At 36.4% G+C, this 4,989-nt stretch overlaps 1 protein-coding gene across 1 annotated transcript in view; it reads left to right on the top strand.

Annotated features, from left to right (window-relative positions):
• Nucleotides 1-1,113: 1,113 nt before the first annotated feature.
• The window catches only part of SLC22A16 (solute carrier family 22 (organic cation/carnitine transporter), member 16), a 13,616-nt gene continuing 9,740 nt past the window's right edge, over nt 1,114-4,989 (top strand). Inside the window, exons 1-2 of the mRNA XM_010292143.1 lie at nt 1,114-1,593; nt 4,110-4,227. Of these exons, the coding sequence (XP_010290445.1) occupies nt 1,157-1,593; nt 4,110-4,227 (555 nt within the window). The 5' untranslated portion in view covers nt 1,114-1,156. The remainder of the gene's footprint in view (nt 1,594-4,109; nt 4,228-4,989) is intronic.

The raw sequence follows: 4,989 nt of genomic DNA, 5'->3' as shown, positions 1-4,989 counted from the left end.
TTTTTTAGGCATCATTTCCTATAACTTCAGCAGAGATAGCCTCCGACCATTTAAAAAAAGCTACTTTTTGTTTCATACTATTAAGGTCCAACACCTACTGCAGTAAGGATGTATGTATAGAAGCTCATTGAACACTTCTTCAAATTAGTGCAATTGATTTGCCTTCAGGAAATAATAAATGGAGGAGAAACCAAAGCTATGTTGTTCTTCCTGAACAGATGTTGTACTGATTACGTGCATAATTTTAACATTTAATTGAGGAAAAGGCTCCTTATGTTTAGATTATCAGAAACTGTCTAGAATTTGCAGTCAGTGATACTAGAGTTCATTGCAAGTCTTTTGAAATTCAGAGTATACGTGCAATTTGTATACTGAGATTTGCTTTTGTATCTCAAGGATGTTTTAAAAGCTGTTAAAATGCCAAAATTCAAGCTATGCATAAAACATTCTTTTACCATGTTTGCTTTATGATACAATCTTTAATGATTAACTGCACACCCTGTTTAAGCCAAAACCCAACCCAGTTTACAGCTACGTTTTGGTTCAAAACATTTCACGCTGTTCAGATTCTATCTTTCTCTACGTGTGTCTACATGTATTCTCTCTTTATCTTTCGGAGGCCATAAAGAGAGATGGAAGATAGATGGAATACAGTTATATAGATAAAAATAGGTGACATGAAGGGCGTAATGTGTTTAGTTTGTTTTATTTGATGCACTTATCTCTATCCCTCAGAACCTGAGGTTGCAACTTTTCTAACTATTCCAGTTGTCTTATTTTGAGGGGATGCACTACGAAGAATTGGAGGGTGGAAGGTTGCTTCAGACTAAGTGCTTAAGTTCAGAATAGTTTTTTTTAAATGGTCTTCTCTATGTATGGCTAAACACATGACTAAGAGCAGCATTGATTTCCTGACAATAGATTACTTCTGCTGCAAAACTTTTCTCATCTATGGTCTCCTGCAGGGTTAGCTAATATTGAAGCAACACTGTGTAACAAACCACTAGACACTTCAATAATGTCTCCATTTACTGATCCTAGCAAAATAATTATGTTGATTCTTTTCATGTATAGAGAGGGCTTTTCTTCAGTAAACTTTTTTCTTTCTTTTTACAGATTTCAAGCATGTGTTTATTTTGCATGTGTCTTTCAAGCTATGTCATGTGGTATCCATTACTTAGCATCTGTGTTCATGGCTGTTACTCCTAACTTTTTATGTGGGATCCCTGGAAATGTGAGTAGTGTTCTTTTCTACAACTCCTCTGAATCAAGTATAGAGGACATCTGGACACTATGGACATCAACAGAAAATTACATTGTAGTCCAGCTGGAAAATGGAGAAATTTGGGAACTGAACCAGTGCAGCAGATCCAAACGAGAAGTCAGTTTGGATCTGTCATATGAATACAAAGGCAACAAGTCCATATTTTCTTGTTCTGATGGATTTCTCTATGATGATACAAAGTGGAAGAGCACTGTTGTTACACAGTGGGATCTGGTCTGTGACCGAGAATGGCTGGCAAAATTAATCCAGCCTACATTCATGCTTGGAGTCTTGATTGGAGCAGTGGTTTTTGGTGACATTGCTGACAGGTAAAGTGCCATCCTCTGAAAATTGTAACTTCAGACTGCAGTAACTCTATGCGTATCTACCTGTTTTTGTTGTTTTCCTTTATTGTGTATCCATTGTGTATTCACAATTCAGGAAGTTTGGATATTGTTTGGAACAAATATTGGATATTTGTTCAGGTATGTTTAACTCAATTTCTTTTTCCAATAGCAAGTACTAATTTTAAAATATATTTGCAAATAATTTGCTTTTAGAATTTTTTCCCTACTTCATATCATCCATTGTTCTAGGCATTGATCCCTCAAATTGCCATGTGCAGGTAGCATTTGCCCCTAGATTATTTTTTTCCTTTTTTAATAGGAATAGCAATAGTTAGTAGTAATAGCAACAGTAAAACATGAGAGGAGATTCCTCTCATAGATTTTTATTTCTGGATATGATAGACAGCTGTCCTTCAGCCCGCTCTCCTCCAACACATCCTCCCTGGATATTAGCTCAGATCACACACTGAGATCCAGTGTCAGAACTGGGCTCAGAAGCAATAGTGCGATCCAGGATGTATGTCTATATCCTCCCACTCCTCTTGGTTTTTTCTCTCAACACAAACACATACATTCCTACCTCAGAGAACGCCTAGTTGTACGTGCCCCTCTATCTATATAAGAGTCAAACGCCTAAGCTATGTTGTACTTGATTTTGTCTCAGGCAGTTTATGTGCCTGTGTTTTGCTTTGAAGGCTGGTTTAGTGTTATTTATCCCTCTCTATAAAGGAGCTTGTTGACCAACAGCTCTGTTAGGTGGAGGGTGACATTTTATTCCACAGCTAACTGTATAAACAGAAAAAGGAGAACAGGAGTGTTGTTTTCTGATTTTCCTTCATTAGCACAATGTTACAGTGTGACAGTTACAACATATGAACAAAAAATAAAGATGATCTTTTTTTAATTTGGCTTTTAGAACAAATGGAATCAATCCTACCTCCAATCCAAGGCTTTGTAAAACTGTATTTAATACAAAACCAGAATATAATTCCAACATATGTTCTGCATCCCTTTAAATCATTCACAGCTTTCTTAATTAATACTCAGACATGATTTATAAGGTTATGATCATATTGTTCTCATTTCCATTAATTCAATCCGTGGACAGCCAGTTAAGATGATACACACATTCTGAGTTGCAGATTTACAACTGTAGAATTTACAGCTGAAAGTTACTATTTTCTGACACATCCTGGCTGGTGGGAAATAAGTTTGTGAGTTCCTCCCATTCCCAATTAACAGATTTCCCAACAGAAGAGCTCTGCCAGCTGGGACTCACTGCGATCTCTTCTGGCAGGGATCAGAGACCAAACGTGCATGACCCCAGGTCAGGGTTGGAGAAAAATAGGAGGGCACTGGAAAAAACTATGCCATGTGGCTGTTTGGACTACACTTCCTATTTACAACATCACTTCCCAGGGTTGTTCTAATGTAGTACCAAATATTCACAGAGAAAAACTGACAAACGAGGCCACACACCTGGAAGTCCTCAAACTCTCTGGCTAAACGTAATATCCACATCTGTGAAAAGCTGTTCCCAGTGGAGTAGGTAGTAAGAGTCCAAGAGAAGATTATCAGGGAAGAAAAAAGATTCTGTGCATTTTGTATTACAGAACATCTGTAGACAGAATATAATGAATCTTCAATAGAATGTCGGATATCTACTGCAGATTTCTAGGTTTTCTCCTCAAATGAGCTTCTTATTGATAGCATGTGCTCGCTTGTCTAGGGACAACTGGCTCTACTTGGTGTATTTTCTCAATGAGATACAGGAAGAAAATAAACAAATAGAAGTTCCTTTTCACTAAATGACCTTCTTTTACACTGGAACTTACTATGTTGTTGATGGGAAGCTGGTATTTGACATAATTTTTTTTTTCTGTTAGTATACTAGCTTCTTGGATTTCTGTGTTTGTACATGCATGCATATGTGCTGTGATGCAATCAGAAAATTCAGGGGAACTATGTAATTTTCGTTGATTAGAGAATTCAACTTTAAATAACTGGACAAAGACATGTTACAGAAGCCTTTCATTGCTACCTGAATCGTTTGTTACTTTGGCAAGAGATAGCATATGCTATCACAGCTAACTTTTGTTAGCAATTATTAACTAGACATTACTTAATATGAAATATCTGAAAAAGCGAGGTTTATGTACTGTCCTCATAAATAAGACAGAGCGATAATTTGCGACTAGTTATGTAGAAGTTAAACTTGAAACTGGATGTGACCATATGTAATGCCCACTTCGGCACATTGCTTCCAGCCAAGAATTGTGGGATGGAAGTTCCTTCCGTAAGAAAGAGCTTCCTTTTTCTGGAGTTTAGTTGGAATTACTGAAAAATTAATACAGATAACTAATCCAGAGTTTCTGTGGTGCGTGAAAGCATTAAGTACAGTATCTTCAGACTCCCAGATAAGCTCTGGAGTTACAGGTGTATTTTAATAAATAGATGTTTGTGGTTATTCATAATTTTATTACTGCTGTGTTTTACAGACTGGGAAGACAGCGTGTTATATGGTTCACCAGTGCTTGTCAGTTTGTATTTGGCATCGCCGTGGCCTTCACATTTGGCTACTACAGTTTCGTGATTGTGCGCTTTCTCCTTGCTATGGTAAGAAAGGATATTCACCCTGGCTCTTTTTACGTGTCATTTCCTACTCCTTCTCAGGAAAACTTCCCTTTTGTTATTATTTCCTCCACTACTTCATTATTCTAAAGCCCCCTCTGTTGCACTTATTTCAGCAGAGCAGGGAGAGTCTGAATGTTCTTGGACCACAGCACTTTTCCTCTTTGAATTAATAGAAAGCATCTGTATGAAGCAGTGTTTGGTACTTCCTCCATCCCAACCTCTGCTGGACTGGTAATTAAATACCAAGTGTGAGCAGCAAACTACGGATTCTGCATTGCAGCTGTCATTACATTTCTCCTTATTGTCAGAAATGGAGTATATTTTTCTTAAAATAACAAATCTATAAGAAGTTTGATTCTTACCTCTACCATTTTGAGTGATGGAGGTGAGATGCACATTTCTTCTTCCATGCATCTCTTTGGTCCTTTAAGCTACATCTGGAATACTAAATATATAGGTAGACGTGTTTAACACCTCGATGTTTATACTGTACTTAGGGCTATTCCAGTATATGTGTTTATGTGTATCTATACACATACTTTTATATATGATATATATACAATATCTGATATATATTCAATAATTATACATAGTAACCAATATTAAATTACTATTCTACATCCAAAAGTATAATATTTGTAGTCTTTCACTATGTAATGCATAAAGAAATTAGAATGCTATCACAAGAAAAATTATGTAACTTATTTAAAGTAGGTTAGAAATTTGAAAATAATCACATGATTT

This window comes from Phaethon lepturus, unplaced genomic scaffold (assembly GCF_000687285.1).
Source record: "Phaethon lepturus isolate BGI_N335 unplaced genomic scaffold, ASM68728v1 scaffold5798, whole genome shotgun sequence".
In the NCBI taxonomy this organism is placed as follows: Eukaryota; Metazoa; Chordata; class Aves; order Phaethontiformes; family Phaethontidae; genus Phaethon; species Phaethon lepturus.
The sequence above is the reverse complement of the archived record's forward strand: the minus strand, read 5'-3'. Positions and strand labels throughout refer to the sequence as shown.